The following is a 17,561-nucleotide window of genomic DNA, read 5'->3' on the forward strand; positions in this document are numbered from 1 at the left end:
TATTTTTAAGCAGTGGCGTATCGAAGGCTTTTTATGCTGTGCTTTCTGCAGTTGTCATTTTTAAGTAACTCTTCTTTTGCATTCATGGCTGGGCATCTAACTATTCTGCTTTATTTCTTGGCTTTTGTTCTGTATGCTTTTACACTTCATCCAGAGGAAGCTGAATGTGCTGGTCACAACAGTGGAGCCCACATAGGTGAGCAGTTGCTTACAAAAGACTCTCTTTCTTTCTCAGCTTTTTCCTGGATGGCTACAGAGTTTGCAGGTAATGGGCATCACTGCATGCTATGAATCTGCTAGATTAAAAAATGGCTCACTGGATTTGACACAAAGGATCTGCATCCTAACCGCAACGTATGTTACTAACATTGAAATATAGAATGCATTGAAATGCTACCTTGAATATAAGGAAATAATTTACTTGGGAATTTGCAAAGAAATTTAAATACTTGTCCTAGACAAAATGTTAGGGTGGCTATATTCCATCTGACTACATTATTTTTCTATCACAGTGTTCTTCAATCTTGGGTCCCCAGATGATATTGAACTACAACTCCCATAAACCCTTATCATTGACTAAGCTGGTAGGAATGGTGAAAGTTGTAACCTCTTGACTTAGTGTAGGATAAGCCATTGTGGTACCTGACACATGTTGTGGGCTACAATTTTCATCATCCCTGACCATTGGCCACTCTGACTTGAGTTGGTGGCTCCATAACATGTAGAGGGTACCACGTTGGTTACTTCTGACTTACAGTTAGTATTGTTGGATGGCTGGGATTACTTTCTTGTCAGTGAGCCAAGTAATAATACCACGGACTGGCTCATCTTTGCTCACCTATTCTTGAAATGGTTTACTGGTAATTCCTTAGAAGATGCTACACAAGAACCATTATAAGTTGAACATACCATATTAGGTTTTCTTTATTCTTCAAGGAAGGGATGTGGGAAGAGGACACAAATTATTGGTAAGAATTGGGCCATGTTGGGGTATAAAATGGGGTAGGATAGGGAAGGAGGTTGAGATCCTGGTGATGCAGGAACTACTCAGGGTAAATCAGCAGCACAAGAGTAGGTGGAAACTAATTGAGGGCATGCTACATAATTTATTAATATATCCATGTCACATGTTTTATTAAAGGGGAAGGTGACACTGCAGACAGGTAGACTGGTAGAGAAGCTTGTCTGTAACCATGCTTCCAGATAGATTTTAGAAGCTGTTCACTAAACCTGTATGCCTGACATTTGCATGCCACAGGAGGCCTACCAATCCAAACAGAATAGCTTTCACTGTTAAAGCCCTTCATGATTTGGGACCTCAGTAGCTGAATGATATTTTCTTCCCACTTACATTTATCTGTGCCTTGAAAAACAGTGGTACCTCTGGTTACGTACTTAATTCGTTCCGGAGGTCCATTCTTAACCTGAAACTGTTCTTAACCTGAAGCACCACTTTAGCTAATGGGGCCTCCTGCTGCTGCTGCGCCGCCGCCATTGTGCAATTTCTGTTCTCATCCTGAAGCAAAGTTCTTAACCCGAGGTACTATTTCTGGGTTAGCGGAGTCTGTAACCTGAAGCGTATGTAACCTGAAGCGTATGTAACCCGAGGTACCACTGTAATCATCTGAAACTCTTCTCCTAGTACCCCTTGCATACTGAGGTGCGGAGAGAATAGTCACAAGGGAAAAGGCCTTCTGGTTGTGGAATACCAGAGAAGCCCACCTGACACCCATTTTAATGCCTTTCTGGTGCTAGGCAAAGAACTTTTTTTATTTTCCCAGGCATTTTAAAATTGATTATATTTATTAATTGAAATAATTAATTCTTTAATCTTTGCATGCTGCTGTGATTTTAGCATGGTCATTTTAGTTCTGTAAAATTCATTTTGGGAGCTCTGTCTTACTGATTATTGCTGTGATTTCTAATCTTGTGGTCTCTGTTTTATGGTTGTTTTACTTACTCTAATGATTTCTTGTTTTGTTTAAATAGTTTTTGATCATTGACATCACTCAGGGAACTGTTGTTGGGAGACTGATGAATAATAGCAGTTCCACTGATGACATTCAAATTAGCAACTTAATGCCAGACCTTGCTAGTTGATCTCTTCTGTTGAAATATATATTTTCTTTAACTTAGTAGAATTGAGTAGGATGGATTATCAACCTTAACTCACACTTTTTGTCATACAGAATAAAAATGCATAACTAGGCAGTTATCATAAGATTATTCTGAGTACTTCATGGGATGTGTGGAGATACGCCATAATTCATAGATAATGAGAGGGGGAGAAAACTCCATCACTACCTTTGCCTTCCTCCTACATACCTCTACCAGCAGGGCTCTATGAGCCTCCATGTAGGTGATACTTACATACCCTGAGGTATCTGCAGTCAGCCTGTTCAGTTTGGTATCACTCTTGGCCCAGTATGTTCACTGAGCTCCACTGTTCCAACCAGGATCTGAAGCAGGTTAGCAAGCGTTAGTTTAGAAGGGACCTTGAGAGTGCCAATGCAGATGCACTCTATGTTGGTACTAAAGGGTTAAGAGGTAACAAGTCGCTCTAATCACTGAGCAGCTGGAAGTCATTAAGCATCCAAGAATGTGAGTTAGTTTGTATAAATAGTCAGTTCACCCGTGTGTCTTCCCCCTGGGCGTGTGGGTTGATATGAGTTAGGTTTAGAGTAAAGTTTTCTTTATGCCGGAGATAAAAGCATGTGTGCTTTATCGCCAGGGTTTTTTCTTTTGTAAATAAAGTTTTTTCCTGAGTTCCAAAGTGCTTGCTCCAGGATTCTTCATTGAAAGGTACTGACTCTCCTGCCTTCTTCACCGCTGCACGAAATTCTCTGCTGAGATAGGATTTATGGCATTGGAAGCGCACTGGACGTTTACTTAACATTAAACTAATTAAAGTTTAATGGACACTCTAAGCTAAGGCTTGGAAGGAAACTTTTGCTGGAAAGTTGGAGGAAGAAGGGGAGACCATTGGGTCACTCCCAGTTTCTTAACTGTGGATACAGGGTGGAAGTGTTATAGCTTCATTCGGTTTTCATGAAATGTTATTTCTGGGATTCATAATGTGAAACCACAGTGGTATCAGACATACAGAATAAAAACTATTTAAAAGCCCTAGTCATATGTCAGGAATTGGGTGTACTGTTATAAGGTGGCCTCAGAAATGAACTTCCTACAGACTGGAGTTGTCCAGAAATAATTAACAATGTTTTTACTGTGCTAGTCAATGATATGGTGCCGGTTTAACAGAGAACTTGCTATTTGTCTATAATGTATGTCAAACTGTATTAAATTTGACACACAAAGCATGTATATCATTGTAGATTGTGAGCCTGTGGGCAGGGCTTTACCATTTATGTCTAAATGATACCTACTTTTTGTGAGATGTTTGCTGTTGATACTTATTGGAAACAATGGCTTGTCTTTTTCTCTATATACATTGAAGACAAAGGGTTGTCTTCAATGTATATAGAGAAAAAAGTGTATACAATTTTGAAAAACAGTGATTGGTATTAAATGGGCAGCAGTGAAGGACAGAAGTTGAACTAATTTTCATGTAGTTTAATGGTTCAAACCATGTAGTTAAACTATTTTGTTGGTAGTAAACTGTTTGCATACTATTAAAAACAATAATTGGTTTCACCCTTTTGGAGAAAACTATTTAAATAGCTATTTATTAACATACTTAAAAACTCTGGAAACTCAATATAAATACCGGTTTTAGTCTCCAAGAAGAATGGTGTGAGCCATTACCAGAAGAGGGGGTGCTGTCCTCTTTTGATTCTACAGCTAATTGCTAGGAACGTGTTCAGTGTGCAGCATTTCTAAAGTGGTTGATTGCACTTGGAATAGTCTAATACTTTAACCTGACCAGGAAGAAGGGATTAGCATTAGGGGGTGTGAAGTCCTGTTCAGTGTTTGCTAATTTGTTACAATCTAGTTTGACCATGAAATAGGATTGATGCAAAGGGTTCTGCACCCAGGAGCTGGCTTAATTTTCAGTGCCTTTCACTGATGATCTGTGGAACAAAACAGAGGAAAGTTTTTGCTTTCCCTCAAGTATGTACTTCTAGAGGGGAGCCTAAACCTTTTGAGCAGCAGCTATTCTTTTGTAGAGTAAGGAGGGCATTCAGATACCCTCCAGGAGTGCCTCTCCCACCAGCAGGAAACAGGGTTAGCTTGCAAAGTTGACTCCTCTATTGGAAGGAGCTACCAGGCTGCCATAAGCACCATGGAACCAGTGAAGGCCTTATTTGGTGCCCCCAGCTTTCATTTTTCAAAAGTACATGTCTCTACCCCTCCTAGGAAAAAATTATAATCAAAGTGTGAAAGGTACCCTTCTAAGCACCAATAATTCTGTGAAATCATTAGCCAGTGAGTGAAGTGAGAGCTGTGATTGATAAGTGAGCTGTTTAGACACCAGGCAGTGGGAAAACTTGGGGCTCCACATAGCTGCTGTCCCCCTTTAGTGCCCTTTTCCTGCATCTGTCTTATATCCTTGTCCTTGGATCCACACAGTTGCTGCTCTGTTTGTTTCACTTTGCTTCCTGCCATCCATATAGAGCAGCTGCTTTAGAAACTCTTTGAAAATGTGGGAGATGAAATCTGAGGGCAGTGCAGAGGCTTCATATTGATGGTGATAATAATTACTGTCATCTCTTCATACACCCCTTATTTCAACATCTACTCTGATGAGTTTTTTAAATGACTTTCCTTTGCATTTTCCTTGCATTTCTATTTGTTGTTGTTGTTTATTAAATTTGTATACCACCCTTCATCTGACAATCACAGCTTTAAATTTTTGCCTATTCAGGTTTACGGCTGGCTGTAGTGATTCAGAATTATTCCTGCATTCAGTTATCTTTTAATTTCTAGCTCTGATCTACAGCAGCATGTCAGAAGTATTGTATTCTCTGGCAGATCAGCATGCTGGGATGCAGTTGTGACTGGAGTTCAGGGTGGGAGTGATAGAATTCTTAGATGTTTATCTGTGTAACTCATTCATTTAAGGGACAAGACATTCCTGTGGTTCTATTAAAAGCAGTCGCTATTGACTCTGAGCACTACCATTTTGTCTCACTGCTGCTCCCATGGTGTTTATGAAGGTTCTGGTCATACCGATAGTGCACCAGAGGATGCAAAGTATCGAAACGTAAATAATTATCAAGTGGCTTGAATTGAAGGTGATACGTTGGGCTTTTCTAGGCAACATAAAAGGCAAGCAGATCTTGGTAAGGACAAGCAACAACTCAGTGAAGATCTGTCTCAGCAGGCAAGGAGGCATGAGATCTATTTCCCATCATAAGAAGCCTGTCCTGGATTGCTCAGAGTAGAACATCTGACTCAAGTGACAAACAAAACTGTAGACTGGCTGAGCTATGTCGTTTAATATATTGACTGTTTCTCCCCTTATTTATATTTTATCTTATGCCCCATTTAATGATGTATGTGTTATCAGAACAAAGCATATTGGTGTTGCAATGTTTAAAATGGATTTTTAATGTAATTCAAGACTGTGAAGCTACTAATAGACATAGCTGTCAACGTTTCCCTTTTTTAAAAGGGAAATTCCCTTATTCCGAATAGGATTCCTTGCAAGAAAAGGGAAAAGTTGACAGCTATAACTAATAGGTTTTTAGAAACATTCATCGCTGTTGTTGACTTTCTTTGAACCAGTGTGGATGTCAAATATATGATCTCAGGTGGGAACATATTTAGATAAAGAATGAGTGTCTTCTGTTGATTCTGCAAGCACTTATTAAAATGATCAGTATCTGGGAGTTGGGGTAATTATCAGTATTTTGGGGGTAGGGATATCAGCAAATTTTGCAAGTCTGTATTACAAATGTGACATTTCCCCATATTTCTGTTCTCAGTGCTTAACAGAGATCTAGCCTGCTATACCAATATGATGCTGTTTTTTTTAAAAAAATACATCATTCCTAATTTTCACCAGCAACCCGCACACTTTGAAATTGGCACCTTTTGAATAAAAATAATTTGGTAATGCGATTAGGCCACAATCCTATCTAAAAACATAGGGGAACTTCAAAAGTAAACACAAAACAATGGAGATTAAAAAGACGTCAAATTTCACCCCATATGGCTCCCATATGCCCTTGCATGAGCCTAATCAAATATATATGGAAAACAATTTGGACTTTGAATTTGGTCCTTCAAGATATAAGGAAGAAAAATTACTAAGTAACAAAAGTAACAAATGCCCATATGAAGGAGCGTTTGTTGCAGATGGGCTACTGGCTAGGCTGATGACAGTAACCCCTGCTTCTGTTTCTTTTTTTAAATCTCATAACTACAGCTGGTTTCAGGAGGAGTTTTCGTCTCAGCAGAAAAGATAGAAAAACAAACAAGACTATGTATGAATGCAAGAAGAGTGATCAGTACGATACAGCAGATGTCCCAACTTACGAAGAAGTAGCAAAGTATAGACGACAGCCCAATGAGAAATACAGACTTGTTGTCTTGGTTGGTAAGTTTTAATTATTTGAATTAGGAACCTAGGTTGTTTAAATAAAGACTAAACTGTTTTGTGTTTCATGTTATCTTTTTGGACTTTAAAAATCATATGCCAAAGCAACCTGAAATGTTCAAAAGTCTCAAGAGGCTCATGTGGAAGCAGATGTTTCCTGAGGTCCATATATTCAAGTATATTTATAAGGAACCACAAGGGCAGCCAGGTACTGTACAAAGATAAAAATGTACATTAGTTGCTCTTTTGCCTCTGGCCTCATCCACCACTGGCATGTAACCCTCAGGAAGCTGATAGCTGAAAAGTTCAGAGGTGCCCCAGCACAATGGCAGCTAGAGCATGTGTCTATATGCATATCTGAGAACAGTAAGCATCCAGCATGAAAGTCTCATGGACTTGTTTCAAGTCCACCTAGCCATATTGGCCAGATTGCATGAATATTCATTATATTTATCCTGGGCCTGAAAGCAAGAAGGATATGAGAAGGCTCTCCTCAGTATGTGAGGCCCAGAAGCAGAGAGAGTGAACTTCTGTCTTTACAGCTTCCATCATTCTTTTTCCTGGCCTGACAGCCTGTGCATTCACCTGCTGAAAAGATGATTTTCATCCCTTTTCAGTCACATACATTGTTTTCCCACATGGAAAAGGAGTAGCTGGAGATCTAGCCATGTTTAGCTTATAGCCTTTCTGTAAAGTTTCTCTCCCTATCATGCAGATGTAATGTGTTTCAGTTCTTAGTTAAGGATTGTGAGCTCCTCTTTGCCAAGCACTTAAAACTTGATTCAAAATCTTGCCCGGTTGGGTGAATTACACTGCAGAGGGGGAGGCATTATAAGCTTTATTCGGTTTTATTTTACCTGTCTCAAAAAGACAACATAAGAAGAGCCCTGCTGACTCAGGCCAAGGCTCACCTAGGCCAGCATCTTGTTCTCACGGTGGCCAACCACATACTTGTGGGAAGCCCAGAAGTAGGACATGAGTCCAGTAGCACTCTCCCAAGTCGTAATTCCTGCCAACTGGTATTCAGGTCATAGTCAACAAATAATCAACTTGTATTCATAGTCAACAAATGCCTTGAGATGGTTCACAAGACATTTATTTAGCTAGCTAGCTCGCTCCCCTTTTCCTGTGCTCTAGGGATAGCTAATCACAAGCAGATCTGCAGTCATGGTGCAAGACTCTTTATTATTATTATTATTATTATTATTATTATTATTATTAAGTGTTTGACACATAGCCACAGCAGATTTCATCAGTTTTGCTTCCATTTGCTTTAGAGAGCCATTCTATTTGACTCCAGGGTAAACTTGTCAGAGTTTTATTATTTGCCAGTAGCCAATAAAAAAATACCCACTATTGCATCAATTATGAAGCTAAGGAACATAACTATGAAGCAATCAATATACCAAACACTATTTGCTAATGTGTTACATAAACAAGCTACCCTTTTCTTCCAAACAGATTCCTAGTCTTCCTTAACTGTGTTTTATCAAAAATAAGTGTGGCCAATGTGGACTAGTAGCTGACTATAGTTGCAGGGTAGCCCAAGTAGTGTTCTGTTCTGTTCTTGTGTTGGGTGATTCTTATATTACATCAGCAGTTAATTGCACCATATGCTCAGGACTGGTCACTTGCAGAAACTTAAGGTATGGTCCAGAACATAAAATAGGATGGGGTTATGGTCTTTGAATCTAGTCAGCAATCTCAACACTTGATAACCAATTTAGAGATCTTACAAAAGCCGTTTAGAAATATTTTCCAGTATACTCCATTTACAATCCAACAATTATAAATTGTTCTTGTACTTGTTGCACTACATTTCAGTTTCTTTTGCAGTAGTGTATAGGCCAATGTTTCATTAGCAGAATTTCTTCCATTATAAAAAGTTGCAGACCAGAAGAAATATGACCCTCTATCAGGGACTGTTATGAACTGTAGAACTGCTGTTTTTATATAACTCATATCCAAGGGAACACTTAAAATCAGTTTTTAATAAACAGCTTTGTCATTCTCTAACGCACAAGTTCAGGCACCTACTACTGTGAGCGAGAGATTGTGGGTTCTACACAGCAAGTAATAACATGCTTGAGTTGATTTTACACCTATATCAACAGAGTTCTGTGAAATGTGTGATAAGTAGACTTTTTATAACAAATCACATATGCTGGCTCTGAGGGATATCTAGAAATTTCGTTTTATTTTGGTGGTACTAAATCAAGTGAAGAAAGTGTGCTTTTACAGTAACAAAAGCAGCTCACAAATTTATTGCAGACTTCAGTAATTTTGATGTTTTTCTCTTGGTATTAGAAGCAGCATAAGTCTGGCCAATATCATAAAAATGTCTTGGGTAAAATGTGGAAAAACTGGCACTGTTAATATAGGTACAGTAGAAATGATCAGATTTAAAAGCTTTGGACATGCTAGTAGCTGCATCCAATACGATGTGTGAAATACAATTTTGATGTTAGTGCCAGGAAATACAAGGACAAATAATTAAATTTTCACATAATTGGTTGTGGCAAAAATGTTCAGCTATAGCAACTGAAAACACAATTTATTATTGGAGTCTATTTAAAAAATAATTGGCTGCCAAGTAGATGTTTCACTTAAACTTACTTTAAATAAATGAATTCTAATTCACAGAATATAAACTTGATGTAGAGTTTAGACTATCACTGTTTTGGGATGCGATTCTCCTTTCTATCTAATCCCAGCTCCCGCACTTTTGCTGCCATCTGCCTTTTTTCTCTCTCTTCTACCTAACAGGCCGAGATGGAGGCTCTAACCAGGTTTGGTTCACCCCAGTAGATAATTTGGATAGTGAATGCTTATTTAGCTGCATTCTAGTCCCTAAAATAAAAGTAGCCATTGTTTTTAGGTAAGTGGGCCCTGAGCTATGGGGTGGTATGTTAGCCCACTGAAGAAAGCACAAGTCTTGAGCTTGAGACTCTTAATCTCAAGGTTGTGGGTTTGAGCCCCATGTTGGAGCAAAGATTCCTGCATTGCTGGGGGTTGGGCTAGGTGACCCTTGTGGCCCCTTCCAACTCTAGAAGTCTGTGATTCTATGATTGATTAACTGTTAGGAGTATTGCTATTCAGAAGGGCATTGGAACTGATCAGCTGACAAAATAAAGCGAATGCTAGCAGGAATGGTGCTTTGTCTAAGAGACAATCAGAACTCCAAATGCTGCAGGTCTGAATTTAACATTACTGTACGTATCCTGACTGACATTTGCTCCAGCACCCTCCTCATTGCAGGGAATCAGAAGGAGTATGGTGGCAGATTAGGCAGAATATGGATCACCAGCATTGGATTTACAGCAAGAGGGTTTCCCCCAGCTCGCAAACATCTTGCTCTAGTTGCACCTTGGATATAAACCTTAAAATGATATTTCCTCAACAAGTATGGAATAAAAGGGGCAAAAGTAATTATTTGAACCTAGTAATGGTGTTTGTGGTAGGCAGCTGGAGATTTTTAATACACAAGTGGGGTACACAGGGAAGGCTGAAATTAACCCCTTAACACTCATTTCCTTTCTGGGAAACGTGTCAATTGATACTTCAGTGCAAAGGTTTAATCTTGGCATGTTAGGAAAGATGACCAGTTTGTACAAGAAAAGCATCCATTTGGGTAAAACATTCTGCAGAATGTCAGGGGGAAAAGCAGATGAATTTATTTGGGTTATTTTAAATTCTAATACCATAGTCCTGTGGTCCCTGTATGTCACTTTATCCTTAGGTAAGGGAGAAGTAGGAAATTGTGTAGAATATCTCAATAGAGGATCTTGATTCAGAGTAGTGGCGGGAGGAGTCTGAAGTGGACCTTTACATGAAAAGTTAAAATGATTGAACCAACTAGTTGTTTAAATATTATGGCTTGGATCCTAATTTTGGGGTCTGTGAATGGAAGGAAAGTTGGAATCATGGGAGCAGTTCTTCTGTATGCTCAACTCTTTCTGTGAAGCAAAAAGTGAAGCAAAAAAGTTTGGATCCAAGCCAATAAATTTTCCTGAGTTTTATTTCAGATACAGCTGTTCAAACCAAAAATAAAATTAGATGAAGTAAGCTGTTACAGATGCCTTGCCATGGTTGCTGATCATCTAGATACTCAAAGCGCTGAAGACTGTTCATATAGCGTTGATTCTTTTAAAATTTCTGAAATGGTTGGATTTCAAGGCAAAACAATACAGCAGAGCAACAAAACAAGACAACAGTCATTTTCAAACACCTTGAATGTTTCACAAACCTTGTGAGGAAGACCATGAATAAGTGGAAATCAGATATGTTTTCATAGCTGTGCAGAGCTTTGATACTACCTTTATAGAAGGCTTTATTCCTAGTGCTCATGAAAAATCAGTTTTCAACCTACCAGTAACCATTCCATTTCCATAGAGATAAGATTGTAATTTACTTTCATATAAGTCACTGTTGTCTGGAGATGCATAATTGTAAGAATGGTAATACAAGAACAAAAATCTAATGCTGATAGTTTCACAGTCATTTTTAATTTTCAGACTGCGCCAACAAATTTTGTTTACATTTTAGACATTCATCTGCAGTAATAAATTATAGTTCATGCAAAGCAAAGATGAAACTTGCCGTGCCATTTCTTGCTTAAGTGCACATGGTGTAAATTCAGCAACAGCTTGGCCTTTCTGGAGAATCTATAGTTTGGAAATAATGAAAAGTATTTGGCCTTCATTAGTACTTCTTTACTGCACATATGGGTTGGGGTGCAACTAGTCAAATCTGAATATTTAATAACTGTGATGGGTCTGAATATATTAAACTATTCAGAAAATTTATAAATGGCTCACACCCTGCCCTGGCCCCATCTATTTTTTTTTTTTTTTTTTATAATATTTTTTATTACGTTTCTTTCCAAATTTTATACATTACAAACAAATAAGGAGTTTACAAGAAACCATTTTTTTTTTTTTTAACAAAAATCCCAACTTGGACTTCCCCACCCCTTCCGATTCTGCGTTCTTTATATTAACAATGTCAGCAATTTGTTACCTTATGTCATACCTTATTGTAACTTTTACATGTTATGTATCTATATTCAATGTATTATGTCACAATTTTTATACCTTTAAAATAAACGTAACATGTTCAATTTCATATTATCTCCTTTTCTCTTTTATCACTTAGTTTACTATTTACTTAATCATAATTGCTAAAGCGTATCATTTCCAAATCATGCACCGTCTTAAGATTCATACAGTTTGTAATACTTTTGCAAGTAGTCTTTAAACTTTTTCCAGTCCACCTCAATTGCTTCTACATCCAAATCTCGGATTCTGCCGGTCAGTTCAGCTATCTCCATGTAGTCCATCAACTGCATCTGCCATTCCTCCAGCGTGGGTAAATCTTGTGTCTTCCAGTTCTTTGCGATGAGTATTCTTGCTGCTGTACTAGCATACATAAACAAAGTTCTGTCCTTCTTTAACACTTTCTGGTCCACCATGCCCAACAGGAAGGCCTCTGGTTTCTTGGGAAAGGTATACCTAAATACCTTTTTCAACTCATTGTAAATCATTTCCCAGAAAGCCTTAACCTTTGGGCATGTCCACCAGAGGTGAAAGAAAGTCCCCTCTGCTTCCTTACACTTCCAACATTTATTGTCAGACAGGTGATGTATCTTAGCTAACTTGACTGGGGTCATGTACCACCGGTATATCATTTTCATAATGTTTTCCTTCAAGGCCGTACTGGCCGTGAATTTCATTCCGGTGTTCCATAACCTTTCCCAGTCTTCAAACATAATGTTGTGTCCAACATCCTGTGCCCATTTAATCATAGCAGATTTAACTGTCTCATCCTGTAAATTCCACATAAGCAGCAAGTTATACATTCTAGATAACAGCTTTGTCTTTGGTTCTAACAATTCTGTCTCTAGTTTCGACTTTTCCACCTGGAAACCAACTTTTTTGTCCATTTTGAAAACCTCTTGAATTTGAGCATAATGTAGCCAATCTCGCACCTTATTTTTTAGTTTGTCCTGGCTCTGCAACTTCCAGTTGTCTCCAATTTTTTCAGTCAATTCCCAATATTTCGGCCAATAGGCCTCCATATTGGGTCTTTTTCGGGCCTTGGCCTCCACTGGTGATAGCCACCTCGGAGTTTTACTCTCTAGTAAGTCTTTATATTTCATCCAGACTGCAAAAATTGCTTTTCTGACAATGTGGCTTTTAAACAATTTATGTGCTTTAACCTTGTCGTACCATAGGTATGCGTGCCATCCAAAAGCATTATTAAAACCTTCCAGATCTAGGACATCGGTGTTTTCCAACAAAAACCAATCTTTCAGCCAGCAGAAGGCTGCAGCTTCATAATACAACCTCAAGTCCGGCAGGGCAAACCCCCCTCTTTCTTTCGAATCTGTTAATATTTTAAACTTTATTCGGGGCTTTTTGCCCTGCCAGATAAATCTAGATATATCCTTCTGCCATTTTCCAAAGCAATCCACTCTGTCCACGATCTGTAAGGTTTGAAACAAAAATAACATTTTCGGCAACACATTCATTTTTATAACTGCAATTCTTCCCAACAAGGAAAGTTTCAATCTTGACCAAATTTCTAAATCCTTTTTAACTTCCAACCAACATTTCTCATAATTATCCTTAAATAAATTCAAATTCTTGGAGGACAAATAGATCCCAAGGTATTTCACTTTTTTAACCACATTCAGTTCTGTTTCTCTCTGAAACCCCTCTGTTTCTGTAATTGTTAAATTTTTGGTCAGAACCTTAGTTTTTTGTTTATTCAACCTAAATCCCGCCACCCGACCAAATTCAGATATAAGTTCGAGAACTCTTTTTGTACTGGATTCTGGCTCCTGCAGTGTCAAAACTAGGTCATCTGCAAAAGCTTTCAGTTTATATTGTTTCACTCCGACCTCTATCCCTTGTACCAACCGGTCCTCTCTGATCATATTCAATAGCACCTCCAGGACTGAAATAAATAACAGAGGGGATAGAGGGCACCCTTGTCGTGTCCCTTTTTCAATTTTAAATTCCTCCGTCACCACATTGTTCACTATTAATTTAGCTTTTTGTTCTGAATAGATTGCATGTAATCCATTCTCAAACCCCCGTCCCACTCCCATCCCTTCCAAGTTCTTCTTCATAAACATCCAAGATATGTTGTCAAATGCTTTCTCCGCATCAATAAAGATTAACACCGCCCTTGTGTTCCTGTTAGTCTGCAAAAGTTCTAAAATGTCAATGATGTTTCTAGTGTTCTCATATAAATGTCTACCAGGGAGAAAGCCAGCTTGGTCTTTATGAATTACTTCATTTAAGACTTTTTTAAGTCTATTTGCCAAAATGTCTGCAAATATTTTGTAATCCACATTTAGGAGTGAGATGGGACGGTAGTTTTTAAGCTGAGTCTTTTCAGATTCTGACTTAGGTATCAATGTGATGAAGGCTTCTTTCCACGTTTCTGGTGCCCTCTTCCCATCCATAATCTGGTTACATACCTCCAACAAAGGTTGTATCAAATAGTCCTTCAGAACCTTGTAATATTTGGAGGTAAGTCCATCCGGGCCTGGAGATTTGCCTAGTTGCATATTCTGAATGGCACCTTCAATTTCCTGTGAGGTTATTGTAGAGTTCAAGATTGATCTTTTATCTTGAGTTATTTTTGATAGTCCATTTATCTTTAAAAATTGATCTATCTCTGATTCTTTCTGGGGCCCCTGTGCATACAGTTCTTTGAAGTATCTGTGGAAGCACCTCCTAATTTCTTCTGGTTTCTGTACGATCCTTCCATCAATCTCTAGATTTGTTATCGTGTTTAGCTTTTGTCTTTTTTTCAGCTGCCAAGCTAGCAGCTTTCCACATTTATTTGCTGATTCAAAAGATCTTTGCTTCATCTGTTTTATTTTCCATTCAATCTCCTGATTAATCAATTTTGAGTATTCTGCTTGGTGGAATTTAATTTCTCTCAGCACCTCCTTGGACTTTGGTTTGGTTCTCAGTTTTTTTTCTCCTTGGTGTATTTTCTCCAATATTTTGTCCTTCTTTCCGTTCCAGAGTTTTTTCTTGATTGAATTCTGTTGTATCAGAAACCCTCTCATAAAAGCTTTGCTTGCGTCCCAGATCGTTCTTTTTTCAACTGTAGTATTCAGATTTATCTCAAAATAGTCCTTTAATGTTTTTTGGGCCTTTTTCACAATCTCTTGATCTCTTAGTAGTGTGTCATTCATTCTCCATCTGAAGGAACCGGGTTGAGTTAATCTAAGTTCTATTTTCAAGGCGTTGTGGTCGGAGCATGTTTTTGGGCAGATTTCCACCTTTTTAGTCTTGGGTGCCAGCCCCCTGGAGGTCCAGATTTGGTCGATCCTTGACCAAGACAGGTGGGCCTCAGAGAAAAAAGTTCCTTCTTTACCTAGGGGGTTCTTTGTCCTCCATATGTCGATCAAATCCAGATTGTCAGTCAGTTCGAAAAAAGTTTTGGGCAGTCTGCCGTCTGATGTTAAGTTTTGGTTGTAAGACTTATCCATATGTGTAGACACCACTCCATTCATATCTCCCATCATTATGATGTTAGCATAATCCAGATAGTCCAGCAACGTCTCATGCAGCTTCTTGAAAAATTCTGATTTCCCGTCATTTGGGGCATAAATTCCTAATATCAATATTTTTTCTCCTTGGGTTTGAATTTCAATTGCCAAAATTCTTCCTTGTTCATCCTTAAATAGAAATTTGGGTATCAGGCTCTCCTTAGCGTAGATCACCACTCCTCTTTTCTTTACTTTGTCAGACGAAATAAATTCTTGGCCTAATCTTTTATTTACCAAAACCTTCCTGTGGAGCCTGGTCACATGGGTTTCTTGTAGGCAAATAATGTCCAATTGTTCTTTCTTCAATATGTGAAATAACCTCCTTCTTTTCTCCGGGGAATTTCCGCCATTTATATTCCAACTGAGTAGCCGCAGAGACATCCTGAACTATTCTGCTACACCTAGAGCGGTGTATCTTCTTTCTCCTCTGGTTCCGAAGGTGCAGGTATTGCTCCACCTGGGTTGGGTATAGGCCAATTAGCTGCTGCTTCTTTTTGGAGGTCTTCTCCGTGATCGTGCTGGAACTTTTGTAAGTCCTCTGGTGATCTTATTTTAACCTTCTTCTGTTTGTAAGTGAATGATAGCCCTTGTGGGAACTCCCACCTATAAGGAATTGTGTTGAGTCTCAGCAACTTAGCCAAATCTGAGTAGGTGGCTCTCAAGTCCAATAACTGTTTAGGAATATCTCGGTAAATTTCCACCCTTTTCTCTTGTATCACAATTGAGTTTTTGAAGTGTAGGCCTAGTATTTTGTCTCTCTCCTCCCTTGATCTCAAAGCTATTAAGCAGTCTCTGGATCTATCTTTTCTTACTAATCTTCCCAACCGAAAAGCCGATACAATTTTGAAATCAATTTCTTCTTTTAAGTCCCAGAACTTTGTAAACTCTATTGTCAAAAGTCCTTTCAAATCTTCTTGTTCAATTTCTGGGACTGCCCTTAGTCTGAGGTTGGTCTCGCGATTTTTCAATTCCACCAACGAGAGATAGGTTTGTTGGTCCCCTATCTGTTTATGAAGAGGCTTGACTTCCGCTTTAACTTCCTCGACTTCTTTTTTAGCTGATGTTGCAATTTGAACGGCTTCCCCTGCCAGTTTACGATTCTCTTCTGTTGCTCCTTGCAATTTTTCAATTGCTTGGGTATGTTGGGAAACCTGATCTGTCAATTTCTGGATCGAGGATGTTGCTTGGTCAATTTTTGTTGATTGGTTATCAATTTTTTGATTTATTGCTGACAATTGTTCCAAAACTTGTTTCAGTACTGCCTCAGCTCCTCCTGCTGCCATATCTTCCTCTTCAGATTTTTCAGGCTTTTCGGTTTCTACTTTTTGTGTCGCAAGCACAGCTGGAACTGATAATCTACGTCCCTGAGTTAAAGTTGTTTGCAAAAGCTGTGCTTGCTTTTTTGCTTTCTCTTTCTCCTTAGCTTCCTTAGCTTTGGCTGCTCTTGTCTTTCCTGTGCCACTCATCAGTCAACGTTCAAGGTCAAGTGTTGTAATCCCATGGGAAAGGCAAGTCCAGAATTAAAAACAGTCTATTGAGAGAAGGTAAACAGAGAAACTTTCCCAGGCCTCTATATTCCCAATGTCCTCTAGGGGGAGTGCCACCAAAGTTTTAGTAAGAAGAAGGTAACTTTCCGCAATTAAAGTCTCTTTGTTCCAACTTTAAAAACAATTTTAAAAGCAAATTAGTTCCAGCACGCTAAAAGAAAGGTCCTGCAGAGCCCTTTTAAACATATAACAAAATTCCAGCAAGGTGCCTGCAATTGTATCCACTTCAGCTAGGTGAGCTCAAAATTACACTATCCAGTTACAAAAGTATCTGGAAGCTTGCAACAGTTCCGCAGTTTAAACAACTTTACCCGGCCACCCGGGAATTTGGGGTTAGAGTCTTCCCTTGCCCTTGGGGTGTCCGCTCCAGGTCAATTTTATGCTGTATTTATTCTTTAAAAGTAAAATTCAAATGTGCACGAAAGTCCCGATTTAAAGCTTCAAAGCTTCCCTGTTCACAGCGCTTTCCGCTCTTTAGACCGTCTGCTTTGATCTTGAAAGCAGTGTCGGAAGACGGACTTCCTCTTTCTCGTCTCCCGTTTTTAGCCAAATTTTCCAATTTGATTTGTAGAATCTTAGGTCCTTACTCACGGGTTTGATGTTTCAGCCCGATGTTTCTTGGAAGAAAGGTCAGCGCTCATCCGTGACAGCCGCGCGGCTTCGCCTCCGCAGAAAGAGCGATGAACCCACAGCACCGCTCCCCCTCCTTCACTCCGGAGCCCCTTACGGGGTTCCTTTTGTGATTTCGGGGTCGCTCCAGGTGCCCGCCGGGTCCCACGGCCACGGACTCACTCTGCCCGTGGTTTATCTTGATGGGTTGCCGCTGCGCCGTCGCGAGCAACCCTTTTCTGCGGTGCCCCTCTTCAGAGCTCGAAGAGGTCCGCCATCACGGTTTTGCGCCGCCTCCGGAAGTCCCATCTATATCAAATTATATAATCTG

At 39.2% G+C, this 17,561-nt stretch overlaps 1 protein-coding gene across 12 annotated transcripts in view; it reads left to right on the forward strand.

The window, feature by feature from the left end:
* The window catches only part of MPP7 (MAGUK p55 scaffold protein 7), a 98,600-nt gene that overhangs the window by 72,276 nt on the left and 8,763 nt on the right, over positions 1 to 17,561 (forward strand). For 10 of the 12 annotated variants that reach the window (XM_053410600.1, XM_053410601.1, XM_053410604.1 and 7 more), the window contains 2 exons: positions 155 to 196; positions 6,332 to 6,502. In XM_053410600.1, coding sequence (XP_053266575.1) covers positions 155 to 196; positions 6,332 to 6,502 — 213 coding nt within the window. Of the gene's footprint in view, positions 1 to 154; positions 197 to 235; positions 266 to 6,331; positions 6,503 to 17,561 lie in introns of all 12 variants that reach the window. The other 2 variants (XM_053410605.1, XM_053410606.1) reach the window with 2 other exon arrangements.

This window comes from Podarcis raffonei, chromosome 12, assembly GCF_027172205.1.
Source record: "Podarcis raffonei isolate rPodRaf1 chromosome 12, rPodRaf1.pri, whole genome shotgun sequence".
NCBI classification, from domain to species: domain Eukaryota; kingdom Metazoa; phylum Chordata; class Lepidosauria; order Squamata; family Lacertidae; genus Podarcis; species Podarcis raffonei.